The 19,656-nt window shown below is 39.9% G+C and overlaps 1 protein-coding gene across 2 annotated transcripts in view; it reads left to right on the plus strand.

The window, feature by feature from the left end:
* The window catches only part of UBAP1 (ubiquitin associated protein 1), a 57,630-nt gene that overhangs the window by 10,829 nt on the left and 27,145 nt on the right, over positions 1-19,656 (plus strand). For both annotated transcript variants that reach the window (XM_006143117.3, XM_014585797.2), the window contains one exon: positions 18,359-18,399. In XM_006143117.3, coding sequence (XP_006143179.1) covers positions 18,366-18,399 — 34 coding nt within the window. In that variant the 5' untranslated portion in view covers positions 18,359-18,365. The remainder of the gene's footprint in view (positions 1-18,358; positions 18,400-19,656) is intronic.

Raw genomic sequence — 19,656 nt, forward strand, 5'->3', positions numbered from 1 at the left:
AGAGAGAGAGAGAGAGAGAGAGAGAGAGAAAGTGAGCAAGCAAGCCGCCAGGTCTGGGACCCAAACTGTGGGTGGCCATGTCGGAGTCCAGTGCCCCCAATCACCGTGCCACCTGCCGGCCCCTGAAAGGATATTCTTATGAACTTGAGTGGCATATACTTTTTCTTTCTTTTTTTTTTTAAAGAATTATTTAACTTTATCCACTTATTTATTTTAATTTGTCCAGAGAGAGAGTTAGAGAGAGAGGGAGAGAAAAAGAGAGATAAAGTGAGAAAGCAAGCCGCCATTTCTGAGACTTGAACCACTGTCGGCCATGTGGGGGAGTCCATTGTCCTTAACCACCATGCCACTTGCCGGCCCTGGTATGTGCTTTTTCTAATCCAGGCATTTTTATTACATCTTTTTCTCAGTATGGACGCCATCTTGTACTTTTTATTCTGGTAACAATATGCGGTTTATGAGAGTGCTTTCATGATCGTCTGCTGAAGCACTTTATCTGGTATTTTATTTTATTTTCTTTTGGAGAGGTTTTTGCTATAGGGCACGTGCGCTTGCCAGAAAGACAGAGAGAGACAGAGAGACAGAAAGTGAGAAATCACCCCCACGGAGGGACGGCCACGCCTCAGTCCCTTCTCCATTCTCCTTTCGGGATCTTGGGCATGCATGCACACGTGCCTGGCGTGAGTTTTAAGCCACCAGGTCCAGGACTCAAACCGTGGTCGACTACATGGGAGTCGAGCAACATAGTCATTACGCTAACTGCTGGTCCCTCAAGTTTATTTTTTTGAATGATGTGATAGAAATGTTTAGTTGCATATCTTTCAGTATTTTAATATATCATATTACTCCTGGCTTGCCAAGTGTGTGCAAAGAAATTTGCACATAATCTTATGGGAACTCTTTGTTGAGTTGGTTTTTTCAAAATTCTGTTTTTGACTTTTGACAGTTTAATCATAATGTGTCTAGGTGTAGAGCTCTTTTTTTTTTAAATATATATTTATTTATTCATTTATTTTAATTAGACGAGGGAGAGAGAGAAAGAGAAAGTGAGAAAACAGGCCACCAGGTCCAGGACTTGAACTGTGGTTGGCCATGTGGGAGTGTCCAGTGCTTTAATCACCACGCCTCTTACTGACCCCCAGAGCCCTTTGGTTTTGACCCTGTTTGTGACTTCTGGTCTTCATGAATCTGGGTGCCTATTTCTTTCCCCAAATTTGGGAAGTTTTCACTGTTATTTCTATAAATAGATTCTCTTTTGTTCGAAGACTCCCTATAGTGTATATATTGTTTTACTTGATGTTTCACATAATTCCTACAGGCTTTTTTTTTTTTTAAACTTTTTATGTGTGGTGCTTGCCAGAGAGACAGAGAGATAGAAAGAAAGTGAGAAATCATGCCCCTGGGGAGATGACCACGCTGCAGTCCCTTCTCCTTCATTCTCCTCTTGGTATTTTGGGCACACACGCAAATGCAACTGGTGTGACTTTCAAGCCACTGAGTCTGGGATTTGAACTGTGGACAACTATGTGGCAGTTGAGTGACATAACCATTATTATGCCATCCACTAGTCTGTATTTTACTCTTTTTCATACTTGTTTTCTTTTTGCTTCTCTGATGGAATAATTTCAAATGGTCTGTCTTTGAGTTCACTGATTTTTTTTTTTTTTCTCTTTAATTGAGTCTGCCTGGGGCCAGCAGGTGGTGTTGGTGGTTAAGGGTGCTGGACTCCCACATGGCTGACCACGGATTGAGTCCCGGACCCGGTAGCTTGCTTTCTTATCTTCTCTCTCTCTCTCTCTGGTCAAATTTAAATAAATAAAGTTAAAAAAGAAATCAAGTCTGTTGTTGAAGCTCTCTTTTGAATTACTTTTAGGTTTTTGCCATAGTGTTCTTGCGCTTGCTGGAGAGAGAGAGATGGTGAGAGGGAAAGTAAAAATCACCCCCTAGGGGAATGCCTATATTGCAATTCCTTTTTCTCCATATTCCTCCTGGGATTTTGGGCATGCATCCATGCATGCCTGGTGTGAGTTTCAAGTCATCGAGTCCAAGACTTGAATGGTAGTTGGCCTTGAGAGAGTTCAGAGCCCTTACTGCGATGCCACCTTCTGGCCCCTCTATTGAATTCCTTAATTGTTGTATTCTTCAACTCTAGGATTTCTATTTTTAAAGTTGTTTCTATTTCTTTTTTGCACATTTTACTTTGTTCATATATTAATATTGTTTAGCTTTCTGTTTTCTTGGAGTTGATGGGACTTCTTAAAAGGGATTATTCTGAACTTTTTTCTTTCTTTCTTTTTTCTTTCTTTTTTGGAGAGGTTTTTACTATAGGATGCGTGAGCTTCCTATAAACAGAGAGAGAGAGAAACAAAGCGAGAAATCACCCCCTAGGTGGGATGGCCATGCCGCAATCCCTTCCCCTCCATTCTCCTCTTGGGATCTTGGGCATGCATGCACACGCATCCGATGCAAGTTTAAGTTACCGGGTCTGGGATTTGAACTGCAGTTGATTACATGGGAGTTCAGCAACATAACCATTGTGCCATCTGCTGGTCCCTATTCTGAACTTTTTTAAAGAATTAATTATTTCGGGACTGGCAGGTGGCATGATGATTAAGGGTGCTGGACTCTGACATGGTCGAACATGGTTCGAGTCCCGGACCTGGTGGCTTGCTTTCTCACCTTTTCTCTCCCTCTCTCTGTCTCTGGTCAGATTAAAATAGATGAATAAATAAAGTTAAATTTAAAAATAGTTCTTTTAAAAAAAGAATTGATGGTTCAATTTTATTTGTTATTATTTTAAAATTTGACCAGAGAGATTCAGAGGGGGAGAGAAAGGGAAAGTGAGAAAGCAAGCCACCAGGTCTGGTACTCAAACCAGTCGGCCATGTGGGAGTCCAGCATCTTAAGCACCACAACAACCTGCTGGCGCCGAATATTCTAAATTTTTTTACCAGTTAGTTCATAGATCTCTATATCAGTTATTGGAGGTTTATTAATTTCCTTTGATGTCATGTTTCCCTTATTTTTTGTGATCCTTGTATCCTTGCATTGGTTACTTTGCATTTAAGGAAGTAGTCACTTTTTTCAGTCTTTATGGGCTTGTTTTGTCAGGGAAAAAGACCTACTTCAGCTTGGGGCTCTGAAGGGTTAGCTGGTAATATCCGTGGACAGGCAGGATTTGTTGTAATCGATAATTAAGCCTACCTGTTGTCTGTATTCTGAGGTCAGGGAGGGCAGCTGGCTGGGCTCTGAAGTTCAAGGGGGTATGTTGGCAGGGCTCTAAGGTCACTTGAATTAGTTGGGTCTCCACTTTCAGATGGGTTGCTGACTACTCTGTGATTGGGAAGGACCTCAGAATGGGTTCTGCAATTATTTCTGGACTGGTGGGGCTGCAGGCTATGTTCCATAGCTGAGTGGGGCCACCGTCTGGCTCTGTAATTGAGTAGGGTTGCATGTTTTGCCCTGCAGTTAGGTGGAGTCAGTGGCTGCATTCTCTACCTAGGCAGGGTGGCTGGCTAGGCTACCTTCTTGGGTGGGGACAGAGGTTGAGGTGTGTGATTGGGTTGTGTCACAGGCTGTGCTTTGCTATCATGTAGGGTGGGGCTGGACCCAGGTTCAGGACCCAAGCTAGGGCAGAATTATTAACTGTTGGACAGAGGTGTTGGAAGCTTGGCTCTGCTGTTGGGCAGAGCTCCTCATTGGGTTCTCTGGGTGGGTGAGGCCACTAGCAAGAATATGGTGTCACTGACATGATTTACACACTGGTAGCTGTAAGCTCTCTCCCACTTTATTGTTTCTAGCTGACCCTAGACACTGCTAATTCCTACAAGACAGAAATAGTCCTGCTGGAAAGTACATTGCATTTATTTACATTTAATCACGTATCTCTTTGCAGTGTATGACGTTTCTTTTTTCTAGCACAAATACCATGCGTATCAGTCAAGACAAAGATACTACTGTGTATATTATCATCAGCAAATAGCTTCTCACTTTTTGTCAGTTAAATGTCCTTTTACTTTTTCCTCCTCTCCCCTTCTTTTCCCCCCACACTAAACTTTTTTTCACCTTATGGACAAAGCTAAATCTAGTAACAGGTGCACTGTAATTTTCTTCTGAAACATTTTTTTTCTTTCTCCATTCCCCCTTATACTAAAGAGTAAACTAAACTAAAAAATAAATGTAGTTTCAATTTGGTCTGTTATTTGCACAAAATCCCATAAGAATCCAATTTCTGGTGGAAGGCAGCAGATATATTATTGAACTTATACAAATAATCATTCTGTCACAAAAATAAGAATGCTCACAATTATTTTCTAATTGTAGAAGGGTGAGAAAGGGAGAAAAGTTTTATGTTTCAATTAATAAAGTATATTAGCAGGAAGGGTCCAGCAGTTGGTGTAATGGCTATGTCCCTGGACTCCCATGTAGTCCACCGCGGTTTGAATCCAGGACCCGGTGGCTTAAACTTAGCCAGGTGCATGTGCGTGCGTGCCCAAGATCCCGAGAGGATAATGAAGGTGAAGGGATTGTGGTGTGGCCAACCCCCCAGGAGGTGATTTCTCATTTTCTGTCTCTCTTTCGGGCAAGCGCAGTTGCCCGATGGCAAAAACCTCTCAAAAAAAATTTAACAGGTTCAACCTATCAACAACTCAAAAGAAAACAAAAATCCTTAAATCTGGAAGACAAAGTGTAGAAGAAAATCAGTAATGTTTCAGTCAAAAGTCCTAGAATTCTGTTTCACCAGTTCAGTCTCATGTAATTAATCACTCCTTCGTCGAATTTGCAGTGTTACTGTGGTTTTATCTTTCTGTTTAAATCCTGGATGTTAACATTCAGTATTATTATTGATATTTCTGGACTTGTCCCTACCATTAAGTTGGCCATTTTCTTGGTCGTTTTTGTTCTCTTATTTCTGTCTGTCTGTCTTTAGTTTTCCTGGGATAGCACTCCCTTTAGAACTTCTTGAAGAGCTGGTCTGGTGTTGGTAAATTCTTTCAGGTTTTGTTTATCTTAGAATGTTTTGGGCTTTTGTTTCCATATGAAGAATAATCTTGCCGGATATAATATTTTTGGATGAAATTGTTTTTCACACACTTTCAATATATTTTCCCATTCTTTCCTTACTTGCGTTGTTTCTGATGAGAGGTCCAATGTTAGTCTGATGAGATATCCTCTGAAAGTAACTTGACTTTTCTCTTGCCAATTTTAGTATCTTGTCTCTGTCTGTGGTTTTGATCAATCTGGCCATAATGTGCTTTGGAGAAGATCTTGGGTTGACTCTGTATGGGGCCCTTTGTCTTTCTTGTGTCTGGATATTTGAATGCCTCTCTAGGTTTGGAAAGTTCTCTTCCAGGATTTCGTGGCCCTTATTCGTTTCTTCACCTGGAACACTGACACACCTTCTGGGCATGTGGTGGTATCTAGTATTACTTGTATATTATTCTCATTTTTTTGAGTTATTTTCTCAGTCTTTTTGGTGAATTTTTCTAGGTCAAAGGTTCTATCTTCTACATCTGAGATTTGCTCTTCTGCATGATTTAATCTGCTTTTAATGCTTTCAAGGGAGGTTTTGATTTCCTGTACTACAGCATCATCTCTAACAGTTTTGCTTGATTCTTTTTTATGGTATGTATTTCCTCTTTCAGATCATGCAAGAACTTCCTCACCTCCTGGAACTTGTCTCTTTTCTCTTGAATCTTCTGGAGTTCATTGTTTGTCTTCTCTTGCATCTCTGTTAGTTTTGTCACTATGAATATTCTAAATTCTCTATTTGACATTTCCACAAGTTCTATTGTACTGTCTGTGGATGAGGAAGGGCTGGCTGTTCTATTCCCTTGGGGGAGAGATATTTTCTTGGTTTCTCATATTTCTTGTGCCTCTGCTGTGGTTTTTGGTCATGTGATGGATTATACGTTTCTTTCTACTTTCTTAGAGTTAATTCTTAGCATTAAAGGTCTGTGGGAGGAGATGACCTGCAGTATCTTTGCAGTTCGATTTCCCTGATGCTCATCAAGCAAACTGCACTTTTGTTGATGGAGCTGGGTATTACCAAGGCCTCCCAGTTTTCAAAGATCAGGTACACCTAGGCTGAGCTACAGGGTTTCAATGGAGAATTAGAGGTGTGTGGGAAAAGATAAACCATGTTCTCTCTGAACCTCCATATTTCTCTCTGTTGCTGACTTTGCAGTCTCTCTTCTCTGGTTTTTAGTATTGGTGGTATATTTACATTTGGCTAATTTGTTGGAGGTTTCTGCAACTGTAAGCTAGTATGCTTCACTTGACTGTGAGGTACTTCTATGCTAATTTCTCTAGAACTACTGTGTTTTGCAACGTGGTATCTACAGAAAGAGATTTGAGTTCAGATTTATAAAGATGAGTTTCTCCCTTTCTGTAGCAGTTCAGTGGGTGTTAAGGTTTTCTATGCCCTAAAAGTATTCAGATGTTTTGCTACCGTGAACCTAGAACTGTCTAGACAATGTGTGGAAGCTCATTAGGTGTTGAGCTGGAAGGAGAGGTTGGGACAGAAGCTCTTCAGTTAAAGGAGCAGGGCCGGGCCTACCTCAGATGTAGATGGATTCTTGCTAGGGGTTAGGTCAGAAGGAGAGGTTGGAGTAGAGGCTCTTCAGTTAAAGGAACAGGTCCAAGCCTACCTCAGATGTAGGTGGATTCTCGCTAGGTGTTGGGCTGGAAGGAGTACATTGTATTTTAAAGATTCCTCTCTGGGCCAGCTGGTGCTGTCATGGTTCAGGTGACTGGATTCTACATTGTTGATTGTGTGGTTTGAGTTCCCCCAATAGCTTGAAAAAAAAAAAAATACCATTATGTGTGCTTGCTCTAAACCCAAGGGAAGAATTGAGGAGAAGGAATTGCTGCATGACCATCCCCCCAGGGAGTGCTTTCTCACTTTGGTATTCTCTCTGTCTCTCTCTGGAGAGTGCACATATCTTTTGGCAAATTAAAAAAATAAATAAAGAGTCCTCTTTTTTTTTTTCTTTTGAGAGATTTTTGTTTTAGGGTGCGTGTTCTCTCCAGAGATACAGAGAGAGACAGACAGAAAGCAAGAAATCCTCCTTGGAGGGATGGCCAAGTCGCAATCCCTTCTCCTCCATTTTCCTCTCAGATTTTGGGCACACATACACACATGTTCGGTGTGAATTTTAAGTCGCTTGGTCTAGAACTCGAGCTGTGGTTGCCTGTGTGGGAATCCAGTGATGTAACCATTATGCCATCTGCTGGTCCCACCTGTTGTGAGTTTTAAGCTGCCAGGTCCAGGACTTGAACCGTGGTCAACTATGTGCAAGTCCAGCAACATAACCATTACTCTGTATGTTGGTCCTGATTCCTATTTTTTTTATTTTTTTATGATCAGTTACATAATTAGGTTCTTGGCAGGAAATTCAGAACACCAATTTGTGAGGATAAACTCCATCTGTAAGGGTAAACACAGATCACAGGTAGCCCTGGATCTGAGGAACAGCTTTGGGTTTTGGTAAAATTTGCAAGTCCACAGCTTTCTGATCCAACCTTGTGCTGTTCTGTGATCTCATGTTTCTCCTGTGTGTCAAAGATCTCACCTTCCTGGTGTCTGGGCCTCTACAGCTTCTTTTTCTTGAAGTAAGCATTGGTGAGGTGTTTTGAGAGTTTTATTTAGCTAATAATATCAATTTTCATGGAGGTGGTGATGACAAATTTCTGGTGTGTTCTGTGCAGTGGAACTTGATTGAGAACTAGCGGTCCAGTCACAAGTATCAAACCACTGCTCAGCTGCTTCAGGAAAACCACTCTCTTGCCTCTGTGACATCTAGTAAGTATGATCAGGATGATCCCAGGAGTGATGCTAGCTCATAGCTTTCCCACACGCTAACTGAAGGGTTTTTTTGCCATGGCTCAACAGCTTTTGAGGCACTTCTTCAGTAGGATAATACCCAGGCATTTTATGCAGTTTAACCACCCGGGTACCACCATTCTTGTCCCCACCAACTGGTTTTGTGACAGTGGCAAGGACCTTCTCATCCTTTTCTTTTCGATCTTGGATTTAGTGGCTGAGTATTTCCTTTTGTAGGTGGCCTTCCTGGAATTCATGGCAGATCGGGAGTATCCGCTGATGCCACAGACTAGGACAAGGTTTTGGCTGCAATGGGGCTTCCCCTTCTTGGACTTTTATCCTTGCGGGGGGGAAGGAGGGTCACCCTTTTTTTTTTTTTTTCGAGAGAGATTTCTGCTATAGGGGGGTGTATGCTTGCTAGAGAGACAGAGACAAAAAAGCATGAAATCACTCCCTGGGAGGGATGGCCATCCCTCAGTCACTTCTCTTCTAGTCTCCTCTTAGGATTTTGGGAACGCACATATATGTGCACAGTGTGTTTTAAGCCACCGGGTCTGGGACTTGAAATGCGGTTGACTACGTGGCATCAAGCAATGCAACCATTAAGCCATCTGCTGTTCCTGGGGATCACTCTTTTTACCCTTTCTACTGGCATCAGCCTTCTTGGCTTCAACTTTCTTCTCCTTGCAGCTTTTTCACCAGCCATCTTGTACAGTGGGAAAGAGAACTGCTTCTATGTTGTTTTATGTAGCCATAGTTTGTTCATTTTTATTTTTGTATAATTCATTTTATGAATATACTGTGATTTTTTTAACTTACTTTTATTTATTATTATTATTATTATTAGTGTTATTTTAATCCATCAGAGAGAGAGAGAAAGAGAGAGACGGAGATATAGAGAGGGAAAATGAGAAAGCAAGCTGCCAGGTCAAGAACTGGAGCCGCGTGGTTGGCCATTGAGAGAGTCCAGTGCCTTTACTACCATGCCACCTGCTGGCCCCTGTACTGTGATTTCTTTACTCATTCTTTTGTCAGTGGTTAAGTTAGCTTATATCCAACTGCTGTGGTTTGAATGTGTGCCCCCCAGAATTTGTGTATTGAAATCTAGTGAACTATTGTAATGGTGTTTAGAGAGTTAATCTGATTATGGTGTTGAAAGGTGGGGCCTTTGGGAAGTGATTGGATTCAAGTAATGGGCAACCTTGATTGGACAGATACGTGTGGGTTCATAAGGAGACATGGACTCACATGCTTCTGCTCTCATACCACATGATGCCTCCTGCTGTGTTACCCACCAACAGGAAGACAGTCACTAGATGTATCCCCATGATTTTGGGCCTCTAAAACATTGTGCCAAATAAACCTCTATTCTTAGGATCACCCAATTTCAGGTATATCAGTTGTGAGCAATAAAGTGAACTAGAACATCAACTTTTTCTTTCTTTCCTTTTTTTAGTGTTGTCAGAGGAGAGATAATAGAGGGGGAAATGGGAAAATATCCCCACTGGGACAGTCATGCTGCAGTCTCTTCTCCATTTTCCTTTCAGGATTTTGGGCATGTGCCTCTGCGTCTGAAGTGTTTTTTAAGCTGCTGGGTCTAGGACTCAAACCATGCAGTTGGCCTTGTGGGATCTAGCTGCATTAATCACCACACCACTGACTGGTTCTCTTTTTTTTTTGTAAAAGCAAAGAGAAGGTAGAGTATGATATTTATTCCAGATGTAAAATGAAATAGATTTAAAATGATTAAAAATGTAGAAGGAAATTGTTTGCAAGATCTGTGGATATGAATGTCAAAACATTTGTAGGGGACCAGCAGTTGGCTTGGTGGCTGAGGTGCTGGACACTCCCATGTGACTGACCATGGTTTGAGTCTCGAACCTGGCGGCTTGCTTTCTCTCTCTCTCTCTCTCTCTTTGTGTCTCTGGTCAAATTAAAATAAATGAATGAATAAATAAAAAATTAAATAGAAAATAATTCTTAAAAAAACCACAACATTTGTAAAACTTTTTTTGGGGGGAGAGTGTGAGGAGGAGGAGAGACAAGGTATTTTTGTTTTTTAAATTATGCAGTGTGTGTGTGTATGCTCCTTGGAGAGAGAGAGACAAGGAACAGTGAGCAGTGAGAAAGCACACCCCTTGGGGAATGATCATGCTGGCTTGGTATATATGTTTTTTTTTTTAATAAGGTCTTGTTCTGTTGTGATCCTCTTGCCCCAGCCAGCTAGGACTATAGGCATGCTCCACTGTACCCAGCCTGTTTAGGTTTACGTGGGCTTCCCGTGAGTCCTTAGTCACTGTGCAATATTGCCCTTTTCACTTGTACCATTCTGGCTTTAGGTCCCCCCCCCCTTTTTTTAATACTTTTAAAAATAATTAATTAAATTAATTAATCCTGATTATTCAATTTGTTGCAGGCCATGTTTGCTCACTAGAGAGAGATAGGACAGAGGGAAAATGAGAAAGCAAGCTGCCAGGTCTGGGACTTGAACCATGGTTGGACATGTGGGAGTCCAGCACTTTCACCAACATGCCATATGCTGGCCCCTTAACCTAAGACTTTTAAATCAAGATATGTTAATAATCAAGAATATAAAGTGAGAAAATAAGTACATATGTACAGTTTGTATTAATGATAACCATCAAAATACATAAACACATGAGCTCATTATTCAGACTTAATCTTTTACTCTTTTAGGCAATATTGGTATGAACAGTTTGTACAAATTTCATAGATCACATGTGCAAAAATTTCTTTAAGATCAAGAAGTAGAGGGACCAGCAGATGGCGTAATGCGTAATGGGTATGTTGCTGGACTTCCATGTGGTCGACTGTGGTTCGAGTCCTGGACCCGGTGGCTTAAACTCACTCCAGACGTGTGTGCATGCATGCCCAAGATACCAGAGGAGAATGGAGGAAAAGGGATTGCAGTGTTTCCATCCCCCTTGGGGGGCGATTTCTCGCTTTCTGTCTCTCTGTCTCTCTCTGTCTTTCTGGCGAGTGCATGTACCCTATAGCAAAAACCTCTCAAAAAAAAAAAAAAAAGAAAGAAAAAAAAGAAAAAAAACCCTAAGAGTAGAAGGAGTAGAATTGGGTGGTGGTGGGGTTTAATTTTATGAGACAATGACAAATCATTTTACAAAGTACTTGTAAATATTGTATTTCTTACCCTCTGTGTAGTGGGAAGGCATTTGACCTTAGAAAGAAGGGTGTGTAGGAAAATTAGGTGCAGAAGCCATGGGAGCATAGACTTGGGAATATGGTTCAAAGTACATAGGGAAACAGAATTTTCATGAGATGACATAAGCAAATTTGAAAATGTACATTAAATTGCTCTTTACTGTATTAATATGGCATGTGGATGTGGCAGTGTCACAGGATAAATCAGAACTACTAAAGTTTGGTTGGGAAGTAATTCTGTGCTTTGAATTTAGGAGGCAGGAAATGCAGATTAAATGTGATTTTGCTGATGGCTAACATTTTTTTTTTCTGTCTTAAAAATAAGCTTTTTGTTAGAAAATGAGTTATTGGTATGAACTCTGGATACAAGAAAAACATGACGTTCAAGTCAGTAGCTGGGGTCACTGGACTAGTATTGGATTAAGTGTTATTAAAAGTTATTTCCAGGGCCAGCAGGTGGTATGGTGGTTAAGGCGCTGGACTCCCATAGGCTGACCATGATTTGAGCCCTGACCTGGTGGCTTGAAAATCCCACTGGGCAGGTGTGCATGCATGCCCAAAGTCCCGAGAAGAAAATGGAGGAGAAGGGATTGCTGTGTGGCTGCCACTCCCCACCCCCCTGAAGCGGGGGAGGGAGGGTTGGATTTCTCATTTTCCCTCTCTGTCTCTCTCTGCCTTTTCTCTGGTGGGAACATGTGCTTTATGACAAAAACCTTAAAAAAAAAAAGTTAATCCTGAAGAAGTAACAAATTGTAGAGTAGTTTTCATCTGGGGGCACTGTATGTTAAGAACTTACATAACTTGGGGGCCAACAGGTTGCGTGGTGTTAAAGGAACTGGACTCCCTCCCACATGGCCGACCACGGTTCGTGTCTTGTACCTGGTGGCTAGCTCTCTTAATTTCTCTCTTTTCTCCTCTCCTCTTGTCAAATTGAAAATAATAATAACAAATACAATAAAAGTAAATATATATTTAAACAAAAAAAAGAACGTAGCCAGGGTACAGCAGATGACATAATGGTTGTATCACTGGACTCCCACGTAGTCAACTGTGGTTTGAGTGCTGGGCTCAGTGGCTTAAAGATCATGCTGGGCATTTGTGTGTGCATGCCTAGAATCCCAAGAGGAGAGTAGAAGAGAAAGGGATTGCAGTGTGGCCATCCCCACCAGGGGCATTTCGCTTTTTGTCTCTTTCTCTCTATCTCTAGTGAGCACACACACCCTATAGCAAAAAAAACTCTTAAAAAAAAAAAAGCACTTATGTAGCCTGCCAAATTTATTATTAATCACATAGAAAAAAATTTATAATTGCATTGAAATAATATTAACTTAATTCCTTCAATAAATATTTGAATACTCCTCTAGGAGATAGTTACACAAAAGTGTTCAAATTCCCTTTTGTAAATGTATGGATTTTTTTATTGAAGAATTATTTAACTTAACTTTATTTATTTTAATTTGACCAGATAGGGACAAGGGACAGAGTGAGAGAGAAATGGAAAGTGAGAAAGCAAGCTGCCACGTCTGGGACTCTAACCGCGGTCAGCCATGTGGGAGTCTGGCTCCCTTCACCACCATGCCACCTGCTGCTCCCAAATTATGGAAATTTTAATAAAACTAGTTTAATCCAAAGAATTGTTTTATAGAGTACAAAATTAGACAGGAGGTCATATTAGCGTCTTTGTCATTAATTATACTTACTGTTAAGGATTATCAGAGATTACTTTTTATAGCTTGGTTCTAATTCTGGCCACTGAATTCTTGACATCACTTTTGTTAGCTAGTATTTTTATCTTTTTTTTTTGGGGGGGAGATTTTTTGCTATAGGACACATGTCCCTGGGGAGACAGAGAGTGATGGAGAGGGAGAAAGTGAGAAATCATACCCGCAAGGGAAATATCCATGCTGCAGTCCCTTCTCAGTTCTCCTCTCAAGATGTTAAGCATGCATGCATACGTACCTGGCTTGAGTTTCAAGCCTCTGGGTCTAGGACTTGAACTATGGATGGCTATGTGGAAGTCCAGGGCCTTCACTATGCCACCTGCTGGCCCCTTTGTCAGCCAGTGTGAAATTGTCTTTATCATCTAAAACATATTCAGTTACATGTTATTGTCACATTGGTTACTAAGACTGACAAACTTTGTCAAAGAACAATTTTTAGATATGGGATCTAAATGATTGATATTCTAAACTATCCATCACTCTTACTTTTTGTAGTATCATGACTTTTTCCTTTAAGTTTTAAATTGAGAACAGTGCCTTAGGACAATTCAATCTTACTGATTTCAAACCTGTACCTATAGAGGTAATAAGTTAAAGAGGAATTCCAGGATATAATTTAGTTAAAATTTTTTTTAAGAATTATTTATTTAATTTTATTATTTATTATTTTTATTTTTAAAATTTGCTATAGGGCTAATGTGCCCTCCAGAGAGAGACAGAGAGAGGGAAAGTGAGAAAGCAAGCTGTTAGGTCTGGGACTCAAAACAGTGGTTGACCAGTGCCTGGGAGTCCAGTGCCTTAACCACCATGCCACCTGCTGGCCCCATAATTTAGCGTTTCATTTACACGTTTGTGTAAAATAAAGTGACACTAAGGAAGCAAATACTCAATTGTTTGCAACGTTTATTTTTTACAAAAATTGCCAGAGGTGCATGCACTAGGCTGACAGAACTTAATTGTTGAAATTTTGTTTGTTTACAAAAATTGCCAGGGGCATGTGCACTAGCCTGACAGAGACAGGAGAGAGAAAGCACCCTCCCCACATGGGGTGTGATCACATTGTATTCCTTTTTCTTTCATTTCTTCATCCTTTGGGATTTGGAATATATACATATAAGCAGCAGTGTTTTTTCCAGCTGCCAGAGTGGGATTCAAATTGTGGTTGGTTATGTGGGATTCTGTTCTCTTAACTACTAGGCCATGGGACCAGCCCAGAAACCTTTTTTTTTCCCCTCTATTTATCTGTCTTGTCAGGATTTTGGGCACATAGGCATATGTGCCTGGCATGTTTTTGAAGGTGCCTGGGCGGGGACTTAAACATAGTTGACCACGTGGGATCTGACTCCCTGGGTACATTGTTTAACCACTGCGCTATGGGCAAGCTGATCCATTGGAACCAACTTCTCTGAGCAGTTCATTACTGTTATGCCGCTGAGCTGGCTGAGAAAAGTTTAGGCTATCTTATTAATTATATATTTCTGTGTAGTTCCTAACAGTCTTTGCTTTATAAGTGGTGATGCTGTGTTATTTCCTAATTGTTAGCTGTTCATCATGGATTATAAGCTTTAGATACATACTAAATACATACTGGGTGCTTGTATTAGGTTTTTGGGAAAGACGTATACAAATATGTCATGACTTTCCCAGTGACCCAATAGATTTCTTTTTTTCAAAAGTCATGACACATTTGTTTTTAAAGAATTATTTTAAGCTTATTTATTCATTTTAATTTGACCAGAGAGAGAGAGAGAGAAAGAGAGAGAGAAAGCAAGCCGCCAGTTCTGGGACTCAAACCGTGGTCGGCCACTTGGGAGTCCAGCACCCTTAACCACCACGCCATCTGCTGGCTCCAAGATTTTTTTTTTAAGAGATTTTTGCTATAGGGTGCGTGGTGTGTGTGCTCTCTGGACAGAGACAGAGAACAGTGAGAAATCATTCCGCATGGGAGATGGTCATACCACAGTCCCTTTTCCTCCATTCTCCTCTTGGGAGCTTGGGCATGCAGGGATCTTAGGCACACACGTGTGGGCCTGGTGTGAATTTTAAGCTGCCAGACCCAGGACTCCAGCCACGGTCACCTACGTGGGAGTCCAGTGACATAACCATTACGCCATCTGCTGGTCCCATCTGCTGGTCCTCCCCTTCAACCCTCTTATCTTACTGGTCTAGAAACCACTGATTTATTCTTTTTTCTCTCAATAATGAGGTCACAGTCTTTCATAAGTTACATGTTCTTGTGTTTCTTTTTAGTTCTCTTACAGGCAACTAACTGGCTTTTTTCTTCCCTCTCTGTTGCTAATTTCCACCCCAAGTATGTAGGCATTTGTCAGTTGATACACATTTAGATAGTCTCAATATAGAAAATAAATAGCACATGAGAAAAAATCAAATGCACAGTTTGTAATTTTACCACCTCAAAACAGCCACCATTATAAATATGCGTCTTATCTTTGTTTCCTTATTTATGTAAACATACTCCCTTTTTTTCCAAAATGTCAGGGCCCATTAGATTTTGTTTCTATAGGTTATTCAGATTTTCTTTTTTAGTTCTCCATAAAATAGTGGCGATTAGGAAAAATCAAAACAAGCAGTTTTCTGGCTGAATTCAAAGAAGAAATTAATGCCTAAAGAAAAGCTTACTGGGCTATTGAAATGCTCCTCAGTATGAATCAGAGTACTGTTGACCTCTTTTGTTGGCCTTCTGTCTTCAGCCAAATATGCTGATGTGCAGTAGCCAGTAATAAGGGGGCTTAGTTTTGAAAACACAGATTTGTGGACAGTGATCACGAAAGCATTGTCTCTGGCTAATTCTCAATCTGGAACAGACTGAAAGTAAGGTCTTAAAAACTCAGTTCAGTCTTCAGAGCCATGTTCTTAACAAAAAAAATTAAGATTGTAATAATACCATAGTATTCAAATAAAAATTTACATTTTATGTTTAGGTATACCAGTTTACTGATAGCTAGAGTGTGTGAAAAATGGTTTACTGTCTTGCGAGTTATATTTAATTCACCAACCTTTGTTGAGCTCTTGCCGCATGCTAGGTAGTATACAAAAGTCTGTGTATTTTTTTGGTTTGTTTTTATAATGATACTCATTTGATATTATTTTATGTGTGGCACAGGAAAATGGTTTCTGGACTTTTAGGTTTTATGGATCATCAATATGAAGGGAAAAAGGGGAAATTAACAATATGTTTGCCAGCTTTTCATTTTGCTAGTAGAGTTTTTTTAAAGAATTATATTTAAATTTATTTATTTAGTTATTTGTTTATTTTAATTTTTACCAGAGAGGGACAGAGAGAGAGAGAGAGAGAAAGTAAGCTGCCAGGTCCAGGACTTGAACCATGGTCAGCCACATGGGAGTCCAGTGCCCCTAGCCACCATGCCACCTGCCCACCCCGCTAGTAAAGATATTTTTAAAAAGTGATTGTGTGGGGCTGGCAGTTGGCATGGTGGTTAAAGGTTTTGGATTCCCACATGACCGACTGTAGTTCAAGTCCTGGACCTGGTAACTTGCTTTCTCTCTCCCTTTCTCTTCTGTCTCTCTCGCTGGCCAAATTAAAAAACAACAATAACAAATGGAATTAAATAAAGAAATAATTCTTTTTTTAAAAAAGTGACTGTGTGTATAGTGAGTGACAGTTTCACTTATCTTGAATGCTCAGTATTTAATTTGGAAACATTTTTTTTTTTCATTTTTTTCTTCTGTTATAGATTTATGGTCTATTTAGAGTAGGCTGCATATTCAGTTTACTACCTTTATTGCAGTGATGAAGGAACTAAGGCTGCAAAAATGCCTCCGAGACCTCAGAGAAAAGATTAGAAAAGCTTTTTTTCTATTGAATATAGTATAGTTAATATGACTTTTTGTGCTAGAGGGTACATACACTCACCACAGAGAGATAGGGAGGGAGAGGAGAAAGTACCCCCAAGAAAGTGCCCAAGATCCTGAGAGGAGAATGGAGGAAAAGGGATTGCCCCTTGGCCATCCCTCCTGGGGGATGATTTCTCTCTTTCTGTCTCTCTGTCTCTCTGGGGAGCCCACGAGCCCTGTAGCATAAACCTCTCCAAAAAATAAATAAATAAAAAGTAAAACTTGTCAGGTTTTTCCTTTTTTTTTTTTTTTTTTTTTCCTTTTATGATTCATGCTTTTACCTATGAAATCTTTACCTAACTTGGGGTCACAAAAATATCCTCATGTCGGGACCAGCAGATGGCATAATGGCTATGTCGCAGGACTCCCCATGTAGTCAGCTGTGGTTCAGGTCCTGGACCTGGTGGCTTAAACTCACACCGGGCACGTGTGTGTGTGTGTGTGTGTGTGTGTGTGTGTGTGTGTGTGTCCAACATCCCAAGAGGAGAATGGAGGAGAAGGGATTAGGGCATAGCCATCCCCCCTGGGGGGGTGATTTCTAGCTTTCTGTCTCTCTGTGTCTGTCTTTCTGGCGAGCCACGCACCATATAGCAAAAACCTCTCCCAAAAACAAACAAACAAACAAAAAAACACCCTCATGTTTTCTAGAAGTTTTATAGGTTTTGTTTTTGTTTTTACATTTATGTCATTGATCTTTATTGAAAAAATTTTTTAAATGGCCAGAGTGCAAGTGTGCTTGTGAAATGAGGATATGGTCATGCTGCAGTTCTTTTTCCTCCATTTCTCTGTTATGTCAGGATTTGGGGCATGCATACATGTATATACGCACCTGTGCCCAGTGTGTTTTCAAGCCTCTGGACTGGGAATTGAACCACAGTTGACTTGTGGTCTCTAACTTCTGAAGAACAGTGCTTAACACTCTACAGAATTGTCCTTTGAGTTAATTTTGTAAAATAGTTTTATTGAGATACAATTGATAAACCATGCAGTTCACCCACTTAAATCATATAGTGCAGTGCATATATAGCGAAGTATATTCAGAGTTGCACAATCATTCCCACACTCATTTTTACATCACTTTCATCACTCCAAAAATAAATTGTGTACCCCTTAGCCATAATCATCTCATCATATCAAGGAAGAGAAAGTTTTAGATTGAAGAGCTCAAATTATTGTATATATATATGTAGGAAAGAACTTTATTCCTACTTACATAGAAGCTGAAAGTCCAAAGAATGTTAAACTAGATAAATGGTTTTATGGAAATTTTTTTTCATTTTAGGGGAATTTTATACAAAATTAAAATGGTACAAAAACTTGTACATTGTTCATTCTCCATTTTGGAAATTCCTGTTTTAACAGTTAATAATTGATTGCCTGTAACAAGAGGCCTATATTTATTTATTTGAATGAAGTGAGATCTTTTTCTTATTGCAATATTGACTTATTTGTAGTTTATATTAGGAGAATAGACACTAGTTTTTTCCTTTTAAGTGGTTAACATTTAAATTGGTCAGGGACTGTCACTATTCTATTTGTTTCAGAACATGGATTTTAGAAATACTTCATTTTTCTTTAAAAAACTTTTGTCTCCCATTCAGCCTTCTTTTTTGGGACTTTGGGTGTGAGAAGTGAGGACTTTGTCACTGGAACCTGGTCTTCTGGTTTTTCATTAGTAGTACCAATTTTCTTATAATTATTTATTTATACCTCCCAAAGGTATGATGTGCCTAAGAAATATTTCCTTGTTTTTCAGGTTCTAAATGGCTTCTAAGAAGTTGGGTGCAGATTTTCATGGTAAGTGAACTGCTGCTTATCATGATTTAAGTTATGATTTGATCTGAGAATTTGAAATCATTTAGCATAGTTTTAATTAAGTACTCTGTCTCTTTAAATGAACAGTTTGAAAAAATAATCTTGTATGACAATGTAGCATGTACATCCCAGAGATCTACAGATTACTTTAATCTTGAAATATTTCTTCAAATGGATAAATTTAGAGTCTCTCTGGTTATTGTACTTGACATTGCTATCAATAAATAGTTAAGGTGCCAGCCTGTTTTTGTTTTTCTTAAGCAGTATTTTGAGGTATTACCATTCCCTCCTATTCTTTGGGCATAGATCATCTCCATCTTTGTGTGTGAAAAAATTCAGCCCTTTAGTGAATGCTTTCTTTCTTTCTTTTTGTTTTTTAAAGAGGTTTTTTGCCATAGGGCACAAATGCTCCTAAGAAAGAGTAATAGAGACAGTGAGAGGGAAAGTGAGAAATCACCCCCAAAGGGGGGATGGTCACACTGCAAACCCTTCTCCATTCTCCTCCTGGGATCTTGGGGCACACCTAGGAACACATCATGAATTTCTTCTTTTTTTTTTTTTTTCGCTATAGGGCACGTGCGCTCGCCAGACAGCAAGGGACAGACAGACAGAAAATGAGAAATCACCCCCCTGGGGGGGACAGTCACGCCGCAATCCCTTCTCCTCCATTCTCCTCTTGGGATCTTGGGCACGCACGCACACGCGCCCAGCGTGAGTTTTAAGCTACCAGGTCCAGGACACGAACCACGGTCGACTACGTGGGAGTCCAGTGACATAGATTCCGCTAACTGCTGGTCCCCACGTCATGAATTTCCAGCCACCAGGTCTGGGACTTGAGCTGTGATCAGCCATATGGGAGTCCAGTGATGTAACCCCGCTATGCCATCTGCTGGCCCCAGTGAATGCTTTCTCATGTTTTGTTTTGGTCCCTCTCCTCTCTCATAAAAGGAAGTAACTTATTATGAGCCAATCAATACATAACAAAAGTATCACTAATAGTGATTACAGTTTTCCCTTTGAAACTCATAGTTTATCTGTCCCTAAGCTAGGGAATGCAATAATAAAATAATATAAATAATATATATAGAATGTATATAAGGAATATATAAAAAATATATGTATGTATATACATATATATGCATTTATACACACACACATATATAATATATATGGAATGTGGTAATAAAATAAATAATAAACTTTCCAAAATGGAATGAAAAAAGAAAATTCATTGTCTTT

Source organism: Tupaia chinensis, unplaced genomic scaffold (genome assembly GCF_000334495.1).
Source record: "Tupaia chinensis unplaced genomic scaffold, TupChi_1.0 Scaffold000093_1, whole genome shotgun sequence".
NCBI classification, from domain to species: Eukaryota; Metazoa; Chordata; class Mammalia; order Scandentia; family Tupaiidae; genus Tupaia; species Tupaia belangeri.